Source organism: Eriocheir sinensis, chromosome 52, assembly GCF_024679095.1.
Source record: "Eriocheir sinensis breed Jianghai 21 chromosome 52, ASM2467909v1, whole genome shotgun sequence".
Taxonomy (NCBI): Eukaryota; Metazoa; Arthropoda; class Malacostraca; order Decapoda; family Varunidae; genus Eriocheir; species Eriocheir sinensis.
This window is the reverse complement of record NC_066560.1, coordinates 3,586,331-3,602,525: the sequence shown is the minus strand read 5'-3', so window position 1 is coordinate 3,602,525 and position 16,195 is coordinate 3,586,331. Positions and strand designations below refer to the sequence as shown.

The 16,195-nt window shown below is 48.0% G+C and overlaps 2 protein-coding genes across 4 annotated transcripts in view; both read left to right on the top strand.

Moving 5' to 3' along the window:
- Positions 1-226: 226 nt before the first annotated feature.
- LOC126982912 (U5 small nuclear ribonucleoprotein 200 kDa helicase-like) lies at positions 227-10,417 on the top strand. Its single transcript, XM_050835190.1, has 2 exons — positions 227-310; positions 2,675-10,417. Exons 1-2 carry the CDS (start codon positions 266-268, stop codon positions 9,029-9,031), a joined length of 6,402 nt encoding a protein of 2,133 aa, XP_050691147.1. The 5' UTR covers positions 227-265; the 3' UTR covers positions 9,032-10,417.
- Positions 10,418-12,494: 2,077 nt separating this feature from the next.
- Positions 12,495-16,195, top strand: part of LOC126982911 (myotubularin-related protein 10-B-like) — a 55,964-nt gene continuing 52,263 nt past the window's right edge. For all 3 annotated transcript variants that reach the window (XR_007735401.1, XM_050835188.1, XM_050835187.1), the window contains exon 1: positions 12,495-12,653. Coding sequence is in view for 2 of the 3 variants with exons in the window: in XM_050835188.1 (XP_050691145.1) it covers positions 12,597-12,653 (57 nt within the window). In the remaining variant the exon portion in view is untranslated. The remainder of the gene's footprint in view (positions 12,654-16,195) is intronic.

Here is a 16,195-nt window from a genome sequence, read left to right as displayed (position 1 = left end):
ATACTATTACTACCACTACTATTACTACTATACTACTAAAACTACAACAACAACAACAAAAACTACTACTACTACTACTACTTCTACTACTACTACTACTAGAACTACTACTACAACAACAACAACTAATAATAATAATAGTAATGATAATAATAATAATGATAATGATAATAATAATAATGATGATAATAATTCAGCTATATAAAACCCTTGCCTCCCTGTGGCCCGCGGTCTCTCAGCACAACAACAACACAACGTTTGCATCATGGCGGACCAGACCGCCCGCCAGCTTCAGTATGAGTACAAGGCGGTAAGTAAGGCGTTAAGGGTCACGTAGCAGTTTCATTTAGGTCAGCGTATTATAGATTTGTCAGGGAGAAGTGTGTCAAGTGTTACTTAGTGCGGGGAGACACTCGGCCACCCTCTGCCCTGCCTGCACGCCGCCCCTCGCCGGGTGCCGCCTGGCCCGCCGCGGCCGTGCCCTCACCAGGCAGGTCACCACACACATTCATAACTTTGTGCGTGTTGCTGCTCACCTGGGCGCAGGCACGGCATACGTTAGAGTGATTGGGTGAGTGTTGAAGGGGCAGCCACCTCTTGCGAAGTTTGTATCAATATTATGAATTCTTTTTTGGTCTCAGAATGTAGTGCAATAAAGAATGACTCCTGGAAAATACTGTAGAGGGGAGGGTTGAGGGTGGCGAAGTCCCCTCATTAGAGGTGGCAAAGGGGGCAAAGCCCCCATTTAGAGGGGGCAAAGATCCCTGTTACATAGCTTACATTAGATGGTAATTGTGGAGAGTCACTCTGCGCCTCCAAAATACGATATTACGCCTCCATATTATCGTTAAGGGACGAAATTCATGTCCCTCAACCATAATATGAAGGCACAAGTACTTAGAAGTAAAGAAAAAGGCCTAATCCCCTTCCCCTAATGATCTTGGGGGACCCGTGGGAAATCGGGGGTTTTGGGTGGGGGAGCACATTCAAATTACCCCAACCGAACTTTACATAACCTAACCTCTAACTTTGACTCCCCTCCTAACCAGGACCCCCCCACACACATAATGCCTTCCGCTTATGAATGTAAACAGATACAATCACTTATTGCCTTCCATCAGAATTGTGCTGCCCCACAGCGCAGTCATCGGGGGATTCACTTAGCAAATATATATTTTCGCCACAAGTAGAGCACAGAAACGTTTATTTCAAGTAGACAGCATCATTTCAATACCTGCTTTTACCCCACAATTTCCCTGGTCTTCATAGCCCTCCCCACTACCAGGTGTTTTAAATTTGTTGAAGTGGAGAGGAGTAATATCTGTTATATCTTTTCATCACTTGTAGACACAGTATATATATGATGCACTGGTAAAACTAGAGAAGTACAACGGTATGTGAGACCTTGGAAAGGTTATTATTCTCGTGGGGGCAATATTGGAGGCGCGTACCTGGTAGTGACTCCATATTTACGCATTAGGTTAGGTTAGTTTAAATTTATCTGGCATGTATTGTTGGCCAGGGTAAACACACAGTGTAGGACGGTACGGGACGGTGGGTCCACTACCCTGGCCGGTGGTAACAGGTGGGAGTGGGGCAGCAGCAGTGCAGCTCAGGTATTGAGAGGTCAATCATTTAGTGATTTCCAGAAAATAAAACTATCTCCATAGTGAAAAGCATCATATTTTCACCAGAAATAAACAGTCACTGTCTCACAATTAATAGGTTACCTATGTTCGAGTTCCACCAATGCGCGCTGATAATTTTCAACCGTTGCTGAGTGGTGAAAGATTACCCACATGCTGCCCAAAGCTCCAGTCAATCCTAACTTAAGCGACATCGTTCAAGCAGAGTTCCGGGGGGCAGCATGGGCCAAGCACGAGTCATACATCTTGGCAGCCACTATAAAGAAAATTCACCTGCACCACTTGCAGGTTGGAGTCACTCAAGAGACCCCTCAAGAAAGCCTACAGGCACTATAGGCAGCATCTTTATATATCTATATATATACAAAAAAAATTCAAGGGTTTTGCATTCCTTGGCCAAGAGTTGGTGGCCAGAGCAGCACCACAAATCAGTGCAGGGCCTTACCATTTATAGCACTGTCCAGGGAAGGTATATCTTGTACTGGTATTATTCCATGACAGGATTTATCTAACTAGTGGATGTCACTGCATTTTTCTAAATAGACCTTAACCCGGTAGCTGCGGGGATCATGTTTCTTAAAGACTCCTCTAAGCAAATTAATGAGAAAAAAATCATCACTCATGCAAATTGTTATATAATAGATAACAATGCATTTTGTGATCAGTTGGTGCATGCTCTATTTTGGGGGGTTACGTCAAGCCAAAAATTTAGCCTGTCACTGGTACGCGGGTAAGCCACAAATTTGGCCTGTTGCTGCTACTGAGTTAAAATGCAAATCATTATGATAATCACATCTTTTGCTCCTATTTGTTAAAGTGCTATGTGTCTATTGATATCTTGCACATAAAAAATGTTGAAGTATGACAACTTTGTGTTCCCTCAAAATAGTTAATCAAGAAGGTTTACAATATGTATCATACAGTAGTACTTAAAAATAAGCTTATTTTATGAGGGACATTCATCTATTGGAAACAGTATTAATGCACTGCTGCAATGTTTTCTCCTAATGACTGCTTGTCTCCAACAGAACTCAAACCTTGTGCTTCAAGCAGATGTACGGCTCATCGAGCGGCGCAGCAAAGATGAGGCGACAGGCGAAGTCATGTCCCTTACAGGCAAGCTGGAAGGGACGCGCATGGGTGACCGCTACCAGCGCACAAAGCCACAGCAACCAAAGGAGGAGCAGCGGCGGTCCAAGAAACAGAAACGTGAGGAGACACCAACCATCGCCGTCAAGAACATGAGCATCCTGGAGCTGGATGACATGGCGGACATCTTCTACCGCCCCAAGAGCACAGAGACCAAACAGACTTACGAAGTGATCCTGTCCTTCATCCAGGAGGCGCTCGGAGACCAGCCACGCGATGTGATGTGTGGTGCCGCGGATGAGGTACTGGCAGTGCTGAAAAACGACAAGTTGAAGGACAGAGAGCGCAAGAAAGAAACGGAGGAGCTTCTCGGATCCCTGGCAGAGGAACGGTTTGCAGTGCTTGTCAACCTTGGTAAAAAGATCACTGACTTTGGCCACGACTCCAAGACAGTCGCCAGTGAGGCTGTGCTGGATGAGACCCATGGTGTCAATGTCCAGTTTGAGGACTCAGAGGAAGAAGAAGAGGAGGACGTGGCTGGGGAGGTGGGAGAGGAGGAGGAGGAAGAGGGGGAGAATGAAGAAGCAGTGACCAATTCCCATGCCATTCATGCCGAGAGCCTGGCTGGCAGGGAGCAAGGTGGTGCCAAGAAGGAACGCACGCTGTCGCCACACGATATTGGCGCTCACTGGCTACAGCGGGAGCTGAATCGCTTTTATAACGACCCCATCCAAGCCCAGACCAAGTCCAGTGATGTTCTGGAAATCCTCAAGTCTGCCAAGGACGACCGAGAGTGTGAGAACAAGCTGGTGCTCAACTTGGGCTACGACAAGTTTGAGTTCATCAAGGTGCTGTGCAAGAACCGGCAGATGGTCCTCTACTGCACGCTGCTCGCCTCAGCCCAGTCTGAAGGGGAGAAGGAAGACGTGCGGCGCATCATGATGGCAGAGCCCAGCCTGAAGCGGATCCTGGCGCTCCTGGAGAATGAGGAAGAGGCGATGGATGTCTCCAAGGATGGTGAAGACACGGGGGGATCACGGCCGCGCAGGATCAACACGGAGGCCATGGAGACAGACGACAAGAGTGGCCAGGTGTCCGGCCACAGGGAGTACATAGACTTGGAGAGCCTCGTCTTTGCTTCGGGCTCCCATTACAATTCCAACAAGAAGTGCCACCTTCCCGAAGGCTCCACGCGGCAGATGAAGAAAGGCTACGACGAGATACACGTCCCAGCCCTCAAGCCCAAGCCCTTCGCGCCAGACGAGACCTTGGTGCCCATCGCCAACCTGCCGGCGTATGCCCAGCCAGCGTTTGACGGCTTCAAAAACTTGAACCGCATCCAGAGCAAGCTGAACACAGCCGCCATGGAAAGTGACGAGAACCTCCTGCTGTGTGCTCCAACAGGTGCTGGCAAAACCAACGTGGCACTGCTCACCATTCTGCGGGAGGTCGGCAAGAACACCAACGCTGATGGCACCATCAACTCCGAGGCTTTCAAGATCATCTACGTGGCTCCCATGCGCTCCCTCGTCACAGAGATGACACAGAACTTTTCCAAGAGGCTGGAGCCATATGGCCTCAAGGTTGGGGAGCTGACGGGAGACCACCAACTCACCCGGGAGCAGATCATGGAGACGCAGATCATCGTGTGCACGCCGGAGAAGTGGGACGTCATCACCCGCCGCGGGGGGGAGCGCGCCTACACACAGCTGGTGCGGCTCATCATATTTGACGAGATCCATCTCCTGCACGATGACCGCGGCCCCGTCCTGGAGGCACTCGTTGCCAGGACACTGAGGAACGCGGAGACCACTGGGGACGCAGTGAGGCTGGTGGGGCTGTCCGCCACACTCCCCAACTACGAGGATGTGGCTGCCTTCCTGAGGGTCAACCTGAAGACCGGCCTCTACTTCTTTGACAACAGCTTCCGGCCCGTGCCACTCTCCCAGCAGTACATCGGCATCACAGAGAAGAAGGCCATCAAGCGCTACCAGGTGATGAATGACATCCTCTATGAGAAGGTGATGGAGCATGCCGGCAAGAACCAGATCCTGATATTTGTCCACTCCAGGAAGGAGACAGGAAAGACAGCCAAGGCCATCCTGGACATGTGCCTGGAGAAGGACACTCTCGGGAACTTCCTGCGTGAGGGCTCGGCGTCCACAGAGGTGCTGCGGACAGAGGCGGAGCAGGTGAAAAACAACGACCTCAAGGGTCTCCTGCCCTATGGGTTTGCCATCCATCACGCCGGAATGAACCGCGTTGACCGTAACTTGGTGGAGGACCTGTTTGCCGACCGACATATCCAGGTGCTGGTGTCCACGGCCACTCTGGCCTGGGGTGTCAACCTGCCGGCCCACACCGTCATCATCAAGGGGACGCAGGTGTACGATGCCAGCAAGGGCCGCTGGGTGGAGCTGGGAGCGCTGGACATCCTGCAGATGCTGGGTCGAGCTGGTCGACCCCAGTACGACACGAAGGGTGAGGGCATCCTGATCACCAACCACTCAGAGCTGCAGTACTACCTCTCCCTCATGAACCAGCAGCTGCCCATCGAGTCCCAGCTGCTCTCCCGCCTTCCTGACCTGCTCAACGCCGAGATAGTCCTGGGAACAGTGCAGAGTGTGCGGGAGGCGGCGGCCTGGCTGGGCTACACCTATCTCTACGTGCGCATGCTGAGGAGCGGCACACAGTACGCCGTGCAGGGGGACACCTCCGACAAGTACCTCCAGCAGCACCGGGCAAACCTGATACACTCCGCTGCCCTCAAGCTGGAGAAGAGCAACCTCATCAAGTATGACAAGAAGTCCGGCCATTTCCAGGTGACCGAGCTCGGACGCATTGCCAGTTACTTCTATATCACCTGCGAGACCATGAACGTGTACAACCAGCAGCTCAAGCCCACCCTTAGCGAGATAGAGCTGTTCCGTGTGTTTTCCCAGAGCTCGGAGTTCAAGAACATCATGGTAAGGGAGGAGGAGAAGCTGGAGCTGAAGAAGCTGATGGAGCGCGTTCCCATCCCCATCAAGGAGAGCGTGGAGGAGCCCAGTGCCAAGGTGAACATCCTCCTCCAGGCATACATCTCTCAGCTCAAGCTGGACGGGTTCGCACTCATGTCAGACATGGTGTATGTCACACAGAGTGCCGGCCGGCTCATGCGGGCCATGTTTGAGATCGTGCTGCACCGTGGGTGGGCCCAGCTTGCAGACAAGACCCTCAACCTGTGCAAGATGGTGGACAAGCGCATGTGGCAGTCCATGTCTCCCCTCAGGCAGTTCAGGAAGATACCCGAGGAGGCCATCAGGAAGCTGGAAAAGAAGAGCGTGCCATGGGAGCGTCTGTATGACCTGGGCCCCAATGAGATTGGAGAGCTCATCCGCATGCCCAAGGGAGGCAAGATGATCCACAAGTACATCCACCAGCTGCCCAAGCTGGACCTGGAGACGCACATCCAGCCCATCACCCGCCAGATGCTCAAGGTGGAGCTCACCATCACGCCAGACTTCAAGTGGGACGAGAAGGTGCATGGTCGCTCGGAGGCCTTCTGGGTCATGGTGGAAGATGTGGATGCAGAGAACATCCTCCACCACGAGTATTTCCTCCTCAAGCAGAAGTTTGCCGAGGATGAGCACGTCATCAAGTTCTTTGTGCCGGTCTTTGAGCCGCTCCACCCGCACTACTTCATCCGCATTACATCGGACAAGTGGCTGTCAGCAGAGACCCAGCTGCCCGTGTCCTTCCGTCACCTGATCCTCCCGGAAAAGTACCCACCCCCCACTGAGCTGCTGGACCTTCAGCCACTCCCCATCACTGCCCTCCGCAACCCCCAGTATGAGTTACTCTACCGCACCCTCAACAAGCAGCAGCAGTTCAACCCCATCCAGACACAGGTCTTCAATGCCACCTACAACTCCGACGACAGCGTGTTCGTGGCCGCCCCAACCGGCTCCGGCAAGACCCTATGTGCTGAGTTTGCCATCCTGCGCACCTTCAGCCAGGACGAGAATGCCCGCTGCGTCTATGTGGCCTCTAAGGATGAAATAGTGGAGAGCATGTATGAACACTGGCAGGATAGGTTCAGCAGCCTGGATAAACGGGTGGTGCTGCTGACCGGTGAGACAGGGGCCGACCTCAAGCTGTTGAACAAGGCAAACATCGTCGTCAGTACGGCCGAGAAGTGGGATGTGCTCTCCCGGCGCTGGAAACAGAGGAAGAACGTACAGAACATCAGCCTCTTCATCGTGGACGAGCTCCAGCTGATGGGTGGCTCAGATGGCCCCACACTAGAAGTGGTCTGCTCCAGAATCCGCTACATTGCCTCCAAGATCAGCCGTCACATCCGCATCGTGGCTCTCAGCTCCTCCCTGGCCAACGCGCGTGATGTGGCTCAGTGGCTCGGCTGCTCCTCCAACTTTACCTTCAATTTCCACCCTAATGTGCGGCCTTTGCCTCTGGAGCTGCACATCCAGGGCTTCAACAACCCACACAACGCCTCTCGTCTGTATGCCATGGCCAAGCCGGCATACCTGGCCATCCTCAGACACAGCCCCCACAAGCCCGCCATGGTGTTCGTGCCGTCCCGCAAGCAGAGTATGATAACGGCCAGTGACCTGCTCACCTTCGCCGCGGCAGACAAGGAGCCGCAGCGCTTCCTTCTGGTGAGTCCAGAGGAGGTGGCCGAGCTCCTGCCACAGATTGGGGACGAGATGCTGCGCGAGCTGGTGGGACAAGGTGTCGGGTACCTGCATGAGGGGCTGACAGCGAGGGACCGACGGCTGGTGGAGCGGCTGTTTGAGGCGGAGGCCATCCAGGTGGTGGTGGTGAGTCGTGCTCTGTGCTGGGCCATCACTGCACCGGCGCACCTTGTGGTCATCACCGACACACAAAGCTACAACGGCCGCCTCCACACATATGAGGACTACCCCATCACCGACACCCTGCAGATGGTGGGACGTGCCAACAGACCCACCGAGGACGATGAGGCCAAGTGTGTCCTCATGTGCCACTCCTCCAAGAAGGATTACTTTAAGAAGTTCCTCTACGAGCCACTGCCCATCGAGAGTCACCTTGACCACGCCCTCCACGACCACTTTAACGCCGAGATCGTCACCAGAACCATCGAGAACAAGCAGGAGGCGGTGGATTACGTCACGTGGACCTTCCTGTACCGACGCATGACCCAGAACCCCAACTACTACGGCCTGCAGGGCGTGTCACATCGCCACCTCTCTGACCACCTCTCAGACCTGGTGGAATCGACACTGCACGACCTGGAGGAGTCTCGCTGCATCACCATCGAGGACGACATGGACACGGCGCCACTCAACCTGGGCATCATTGCCTCCTACTACTACATTAACTACACCACCATCGAGCTCTTCAACAAGTCACTCAACAGCAAGACCAAGATCAGAGGACTCCTAGAAATCATATCCAGCGCTGCAGAGTACGAGAGTGTCCCCATCCGCCATGGGGAGGATGACGCGCTCCGCCGCCTCGCCCAGAAGGTCCCCAACAAGCCTGAGGGGAAGGTGTCCGACCCTCACACCAAGACCAACCTCCTCCTGCAGGCACATCTTTCCCGTCTCACCCTGAGCGCCGAACTCCAGCAGGACACAGAGCTGGTTCTTGGCCGTGCTCTGAGGCTCATCCAGGCCTGTGTTGACGTCTTATCCTCCAACGGGTGGCTGGCGCCTGCCCTGTCAGCCATGACCTTGGCCCAGATGGTCACCCAGGCCATGTGGTCAAAGGACTCCTACCTAAAGCAGCTGCCACACTTCAACGGCGAGATCGTGGAGCGCTGCGAAGCCAAGGAGGTCACGTCCGTTTTTGATATTCTGGAACTCGAAGACGACGACCGTAACCGCCTCTTACAGCTATCTGATGCCCAGATGACTGACGTGGCACGCTTCTGCAACCGCTACCCCAGCATCAACCTGGACTATGAGGTGATGGAGGCTGACGGCATCACCAGCGGCTCGATGGTGAACGTGGATGTAGTGCTTGAGCGTGAGGACGAGCCAGGCCCTGTCATCGCGCCTCTGTTCCCACACAAGCGCGAGGAGGGCTGGTGGGTGATCATTGGGGACCCTAAACCCAACTCCCTCATCTCCATCAAGCGCCTTACCTTGCAGCAGAAGGCTAAGGTCAAGCTGGACTTTGTGGCGCCCAGCGAGGGGTCATACGAATACCGTCTCTACTTCATGAGTGACGCGTACATGGGCTGTGACCAGGAGTACAAGGTGCCTCTCAGGGTGAGGGAGGCGGAGTCGGAATCAGAGTCAGATAGTGATTAATGGGCGTTGGCTACATTCTCTAAATGGACTCATTGGCATCCCCGTTCTGTGGGTTGGTGAGGAGAGTTGTGCAGTGTGGCAGGGTGAAAACTGAGTCTGTATTGCAACTGGAAGATAAATGAATCTTTGTACTGTGAGTGAATGAGATGGTTTACAACAGGATGAGGTGAAGAAAACAAGATAAGAAAGGGTATAATGTTGAAGCCTTTGAAAGAAGACAGAAAGATATGCACAGAGACAGATTATGTATCAGTGAAGAGTTTACTGCTAAGATTTAAGACACTGAAGAATTAATCAGTGAAATGTATTCCTTACTGTTTCATGATGCCTCCATGTAGCGAAAAGCCTTGTAAACTTTTAAAAACAATTCCCTCAAGGTATGTGATATAATTTACTGTAATATCAGATATTACTGTAGTCATATGATTCTATTAGGAACGATATCCACAACTGTAATGTTTGTTACAGTAACCAGTTTCACGTGCAGTTTTTCTGCCCATGAAATACTGAAATGCTAAGATTTAAAGGCCCTGAAGAATTAATCAGTGGGGAATATTCCTTAATTTGGTGTTGGGATGTGACTGGCCAAGAAGAATGAGAAAGTTCCCAGTAGCCCTTACATAGACTGTCTGTGTTATTACTTCAGTGCTGTGTGTGCAAAGATAAAGTCCGCAAATATTTATATGGGTAGGACCAGGAGGAAAGATAGTCCCCACAAGCCTCATGGAGGCTGAGTGCATAATTTTTTCTATTTCAATGCTGTGTGTAGAGGGACATTGGAGGAGTGGAAGGCACAGACTCGCCCTCTGAGCTATCACGTGTGGTATGATGATATTGTTATTATTATGCCATACCATGCATAACTATGTAGCCCTTATCCATACTGTGCCTGTCTTATCACAATGCAGTGTGTACAGGGACAGAATGGAGTTAAGGGTATGTACTTGCTGTCAGAGCAGTCAACTGTGGCCTCCTAGTTGTTACTGTATATAACAGTGTAGCAATCAGCTCAGCAGTGGTAGTGGGAAGGGAGAGGGAAAAATCAATGATATATACTTAGCTTTTGACCAGTCAAGTATGGTATAGTAATTATTATATTCCTGCAGCTGTTGAGTTGAATTTCAGCAGTGTTGGTGTCCTTGTTGCCAGACATTCGACAAACTGCTTCCCTCTGTTTAGTGGAGAGCAGCTTGGTGTGTGTTGCCTGGAAGGGCAGATAAGACTGCCAAGTACCTGAAGCACACTAGGGACTCGGAGGACTGTTGATGCTAGCACTACATTCCTTGCTTCATTGTCCCAGAATAGAGGCATTGCATTGCAGACAGTTTGGTCCTTTTTTGTAATAATGACAAATCGTACATATAGTTAATAAACTTATAAACATTAGTGTTGTACTCTATCCATTTTCTTGTGTTAAAATATAAGTAGCTGTTTTTCTAGACTTTGTTGCTCACTGAATGTAAGTAAATGTATATGCTAGTTAGATAGTACTGTCAAGGAACATGCAGTACACTCAACACCAGGCTGGGACTTGTAGAATAGTCTCCCATGAGTGGGCTTCCATATATTAGCAAAGGCTACACCAGTTTAAAAAGATTTGGGGAGTTATTTCTGCTAGTTTACTGTAGTTGTTACCCAAAGTAGTTTATTGATAAATGTATTCAATGTGAGGCAATGGTCAATGGCCTGGCTGAGGGCCACTAAAAAGATTGAAGGTAAAGAAGTAATTAGTATTTATTCAGGAAGGAGGTTGGCCATTTTTTCCTTACTCCCTCCTGCCCACCACCCAGAGCCGAGGCCCTTAATCTTGCTCCATCTTATCTAATCCAAACTATTCACTCCAATAATCTTTTGGAGGATTATTGTAGTAACTCACTTTACTAATCTGCAGGTACTTAGATAAGCCTGTGCTAGAAAATTATTGTGGTGAAGATAGGAAGGGTAGACGATCGAGATATTAGGAACTGGGAAGGAATGGGAAGATAAAAAGATAGAAGGATAAGAATATCAAAATTAAGATGTGTGTGTGATTGTTACTACTACTACTACTACTAACAGTGTGCTACTATTACTACTACCACTACTTCGGATAAATAGATAGGAAAGGTAGATGAATATTATATTTGAATAGATAGGAAAAGTAGATTAATGTTTTAAGGAGTTAAAGTGAATTAAGGAATTGATTTTAATTAAGATGAATATATATTACAGATAGATAGGAAAGAAAAAGAAATATTAGAGATAGGTAGAAAGGAAGTATATAGGAGAGAGAGCTAGAGTTGATCAGATAAAAAAAGGGGGGGGGTTAAAGGGAAATGCGAGGTTTGAGACGCGGTGTTTTCTTATACAGGGTGAGAATGAATAGACTACTAAACATATATTAGAAGTAAATGTAAACAGATATGAATAGAGAGGAAAAGTAGATGAGGAGTTTTGAGGAGAAAAAGGTGAAGGAACTTTAAATGCGAGGTTTGAGACGAGTGAAAATGAATACTAATTAAAATGAATAAAAGTAAACAAGTATGAATAGAGAGGAAAAGTAGATGAGTATTGAGAAGAGAGAGTTGATAAAAGAAAAAGGTGAAGGAACTTATAAATGCGATCGAGGTTTGAGACGAAAATGAATATATAGTAGAGATAAAAATAAACAGATGTCAATAGGGAGGAAACATAGATGAGTATTGAGGAGAAAGACTTGATAAAAGAAAAAGGTGAAGGAACTTGCGATCGAGGTTTGAGACGAAAATGAATACTAATTAAAATGAATATATAGTAGAGATAAAAATAAACAGATGTCAATAGGGAGGAAACATAGATGAGTATTGAGGAGAAAGAGTTGATAAAATAATAAAAAAAAAAAGTGACGGAATTAAATGCGAGGTTTGAGACGCGAGTGAAATTGAATACTAATTAAAATGAACATATAGTAGAGATAAAGATGAACAGAGAGGAAAAGTAGATGAGTATTGAGGAGAAAGATCGAGTTAATAAAATAAAGAAAGGGTGAAACTAAGGGAGGAAGGCGAGGTTTGAGACGAGCTAATTAAAATGAACATATAGTAGAGATAAAGATAAACAGAGAGGAAAAGTAGATGAGTATTGAGGAGAAAGGTCGAGTTAATAAAATAAAGAAAGGGTGAAATTAAGGGAGGAATTAAGGCGAGGTTTGAGACACGAGCGAAAATGAATACTAATAAAAATGAACATATAGTAGAGATAAAGATGAACAGAGAGGAAAAGTAGATGAGTATTGAGGAGAAAGATCGAGTTAATAAAATAAAGAAAGGGTGAAACTAAGGGAGGAAGGCGAGGTTTGAGACACTAGCGAAAATGAATACTAACAAAAATTAATATATAGTAGAGATAAAGATGAACAGATGTCAATAGAGAGGAAAAGCAGATGAGTATTAAGAAGAAAGACTTGATAAAATAAAAAAAAAGCGTGAAATTAAGGGAGGAGGAAGGCGAGGCGAGGGTTGGGACGCAGGGAGAGAAGTGTCAAGATGCAGGAGACTTAGCGGCCCTTTTTTTCTCCCTTATTTCCCCCTCCAGCGCCTCCTGCACCATGAATCTGCACAGGAGGAGCCAGGCCGGGTTCAGGACCTATGTGGACTACGAGGAGGTGAGGGACTGAGGGAGAAACGGGGACTTTTAGGCAACAATGGCCGAGGCTGTGTACTTGTTCTCCCTGGCTGGCATTGTTTTCGTGATTTTCTTCATTATTTTCTTCATTTTCTTCATTGTTTGCTTCGTGATTTTTTTCTTTAACATTATTTTTATTATTCATTTCATTATTGTCATCATTTTCTTCATTATTTTTTTCAACATTTTTTTTCATTATTTATTTCGGCAGTAGTAGTAGTAGTAGTAGTAGTTTTTGGATAGTTGTAGTAATAGTAGTAGTAGTAGTAGTAGTAGTTTTCTAGGTAGTAATAGTAGTAGTAGTAGTAGTAGTTCTTTGGATAGTAGAAGTAGTTCTCTGGGTAGTAGTAGTAGTTCTCTGGGTAGTAGTAGTAGTAGTTTTCATAGTAATGTTAAAGGGCAAAACTCCATGCCTTTCAATCATGCTATGAATTCACACTCACATGGCTAGAGGCCAACTGAGCATAACCAAACCTTAGCGCTGCACCCCAGACCACAGCCGCCTCCTACTCAGTGGCCTATGTTAAGTGTGCTGAGGTTAGGTTAGCTTGGGTGAGTTAGTTAGGTTAGTTCATGTAGGCTAGTTAGGTTAGTTCGGGTAGGTTAGTTTGGATAGGTCAGTTGGGTTAGTTTAGGTAGTTTAGTTAGGTTAGTTTGGGTGTATTAGTTAGGTTAGCTTGGGTAGGTTAGTTTAGGCACCAATCATAGTAAAACTCCTTGTAACCAGCAGCCGTGGGGATTCAGATGTATAAATTCCAGATACAGGTAGTTCTCGAGTGATGACGTTGTCTGGTTCTGACAGGCAGGTTGTGAGTCGAAGTTTATATTATATTAAAGTTCGGTTGACTTGTTAATCATGTAACAGTGTGCAATTTTAAGCAATTTGGCTTCCAAGCTTTGCCAAAGTGGCCAAATGCCTTGCCAGGTCAGTACACAAGGGGTTGTGTGGGCAGGGGGGTGGGAAGGACATTGTTTTTTAAATGAAGGACACTTTGCAGTTATGTGAGTGGCCATTGTCACCTCTGCTGCATCTTCTCATTTAATGTAAATGTACTGTTGGTAAAATTCTAGTGTTTGCCCATACTCCCCCCTCCCCCCCATACAAGACTGGGGACCTGGTGGGAATGTGGGGTTTCGGGTAGGGGACACGAAATCCGTCGCATTCGCGTATTTTTTAGTGGGGGGGGGGGGGGGGCGATAAAAACACCCTAGATCTAGGGAAATTCCCTAAATTTAGGGAATTTTTCCTCCCACCACCACTCAAATAAGCGTTTGCGACGAATTTAGTGTTTCCCATACGGAAACCACGCACTCAGTGGATCCCTAAGCTTGTTTTGGGAGAGAAGCGTAGTGAACCCACCAAACGATGCTCACCTCACCATCTGGCATGGCACCAGAGGCCATCTGTGCTCACATAAACCGCCTACACCACACTCATGCCCTCTCTAGTAGGTTGTCACCTCATTGCAAGGTTTCTGTCCTCCAAGTAGAGTCCGTGGCACCAAACACAGTGTATCTTCATTGTTTATCACTGACACAAGTAAAACCACCGGCTAGCTGAGATCTGTCCAACGCCGCACCTTAAACAGTACTGCGGATTGTGCAAGAAGTGCAGGGCCAGGCTCTCGAACCTCCTGCCTGAGCTGTTCGAACACGTGAATCCTTACTGACCGGATTTTGAATCTGCTTCACGGGCTCATATTCCCAGTATACAAGGTGATTGTGGATATTGACTCTACGCCTCCAGAATACAATAATACGCCTCCATATATCATAGTTAAAAAAACAAAGTACTTAAAAGTAAAGAAGCCGAATTAATCCCCTTCCCCCAACGATCTTGGGGGACCTGCGTGAACCCGGGGTATTTGGGTGGGGGAGCATATTTAAACTACTCCAACCGAACTTTACGACCGAACAATTCGACCCCCCTGCTAACCAAGGGGGGTCTGCGCCCCCCCCCCCTGGACCCCCCCTCCTAAAGGTGCGTGTTCTTAAAAAAAAATAACCATGCGTGGTGGACCTGGTCTCACATGCGTGGGCTAATGGGTAACTAAGCGTACCATCACTAACCTAGCGTACCGTCGGTAATAGTATTAGGTAAAGGTTCGTGTTCTCAAATAAAAATAGCCACGCGTGGTGGACCTGGTCTCACATGCGTGGGCTAATGGCTAACTAAGCGTACCATCGCTAACCTAGCGTACCATCGGTAATAGTATTAGGTAAAGGTGCGTGTTCTAAAAAAAAAATAACCACGCATGGTGGACCTGGTCTCACATGCGTGGGCTAATGGCTAACTAAGCGTACCATTGCTAACCTAGCGTACCATTTTTTTTTTTTTTTTTTTTTTTTTACGTCGCGGCCTATAGCGCCAGTAGGCTTCTTCCCGGTGGGGCCTGATGGTCGGCCCAAGGCTTCTTCCCGGTGGGTCCTGATGGTCGGCCCAGCCCGTTCTGGCGCAGGCGAGTGTTTATAGTGGCGCCATCTTGCATTGGCTCATGCTGCCCTCCCAGAGCTCATCTTTAATCCTAGAATCTAGAGTCCGGGTGAATAGGTGGTCTTCTGGACAGCATGTGGGTAGTTTTAAGCCACTCGGCGGCGGCTGAAAAATCCCAGCTTGGTGGCACCGGGCGGGGATTGAACTCGCGTCCTCCTGAACGCAGTGCTGTTACTCTGTCGATTCAGCCACCGCCTCCCCAGTATAGTATTAGGTAAAGGTGTGTGTTCTAAAAAAAAAAATAACCACGCTTGGTACACCTGGTCTCGTGTGGGCTAATCACTAACTAAACGTACCATCGCTAACCTAGCGTACCATTGCTAACCGGATCGTTGGCAACGCTGCTCAGATTGCAATGGCGTTGCCATGTAAACACATTGTCCGTATGTATAATATGCCCTTAAGTACAATATGGAGGTGTAATATCGTATTTTCGAGGTGCGGAGTGATTTTCAATAATTACCTTGCGAGGTTTCCATACGTTGTAAAAAAAAACCGGAATGTATGAAATTTCCCTACATATAAGTAAGTGTAAGGAATTTCCCTACATCTAGGGTATTTTTCAACCCCTCATAACTCAAAAACTATGCATTTGCCATGCATTTCATGTTTACCACCGCATTCCCCGAAGTCTCAATGGCCCCCTAGCCAATTTTGGTTGCGAGGGGTGAGTATGGCCAACTGGCATCCATATCTATATGTTTATTATCATTATTATTATTCTCATTATTATTAATCCTTAAAGTGCGGGCTTGTTTTGCTGTGCCTGTCCTCCCACACTGGCATATTCAGGCAAAAACATACCCTACTTCAACCTTTTATACCTTCACTCCTACTTAACTCACGTGACTGAATGAAGTATCATTGTAAAGTAACGTACCTACCCTTAACTGTCCTTTAGCATTAATTTGAAGATTATATGACCATTGATAGAATGGGTATGGAATATTGAATAGGATCACTGAAACACATTATTATAGTAGAGAGTTTTCCACCCCTAGTGGACTTCCCTTCTATGATTTAGTAAT

Bases quoted from the DNA above. Each gene is read 5' to 3' on its own strand.
- LOC126982912 (XM_050835190.1), top strand. From the start codon at position 266: ATGGCGGACCAGACCGCCCGCCAGCTTCAGTATGAGTACAAGGCG. The intron at 311-2,674 runs GTAAGTAAGGCG...TGTCTCCAACAG, and splicing joins TTCAGTATGAGTACAAGGCG to AACTCAAACCTTGTGCTTCA.